Source organism: Myotis brandtii, unplaced genomic scaffold (genome assembly GCF_000412655.1).
Source record: "Myotis brandtii unplaced genomic scaffold, ASM41265v1 scaffold1120, whole genome shotgun sequence".
Taxonomy (NCBI): Eukaryota; Metazoa; Chordata; class Mammalia; order Chiroptera; family Vespertilionidae; genus Myotis; species Myotis brandtii.
Genome location: NW_005353839.1, coordinates 689,711 through 690,383, shown reverse-complemented (window position 1 = coordinate 690,383; position 673 = coordinate 689,711). Strand labels below are relative to the sequence as shown.

Below are 673 nucleotides of genomic sequence, written 5' to 3'. Positions count from 1 at the left end.
GCGCTACGTGGAGAAGGACGGGCGGTGCAACGTGCAGCAGGGCCACGCGGGCGAGACGTACCGCTACCTGACCGACCTGTTCACCACGCTGGTGGACCTGCAGTGGCGCCTCAGCCTGCTCTTCTTCGTGCTGGCCTACGCGCTCACCTGGCTCTTCTTCGGCGCCATCTGGTGGCTCATCGCCTACGGCCGCGGCGACCTGGAGCACCTGGAGGACGCGGCCTGGACGCCCTGCGTCAACAACCTCAACGGCTTCGTGGCCGCCTTCCTCTTCTCCATCGAGACGGAGACCACCATCGGCTACGGGCACCGCGTCATCACCGACCAGTGCCCTGAGGGCATCGTGCTGCTGCTGCTGCAGGCCATCCTGGGCTCCATGGTGAACGCCTTCATGGTGGGCTGCATGTTCGTCAAGATCTCGCAGCCCAACAAGCGCGCCGCCACGCTCGTCTTCTTGGTGTCCCTGCGCGACGGCCGCCTCTGCCTCATGTTCCGCGTGGGCGACCTGCGCTCCTCGCACATCGTGGAGGCCTCCATCCGCGCCAAGCTCATCCGCTCGCGCCAGACGCAGGAGGGCGAGTTCATCCCGCTGCACCAGACCGACCTGAGCGTGGGCTTCGACACGGGCGACGACCGCCTCTTCCTCGTGTCGCCGCTCGTCATCAGCCACGAG

General features: G+C 67.0%; 1 protein-coding gene across 1 annotated transcript in view; it reads left to right on the top strand.

Annotated features, from left to right (window-relative positions):
* Positions 1 to 673, top strand: part of KCNJ9 (potassium channel, inwardly rectifying subfamily J, member 9) — a gene marked incomplete at its 5' end in the record, with an annotated part of 7,117 nt that overhangs the window by 1,476 nt on the left and 4,968 nt on the right. Inside the window, 1 exon segment of the mRNA XM_005857781.2 lies at positions 3 to 673. This exon segment is cut by the window's right edge and continues 4 nt beyond it. Coding sequence (XP_005857843.2) covers positions 3 to 673 — 671 coding nt within the window.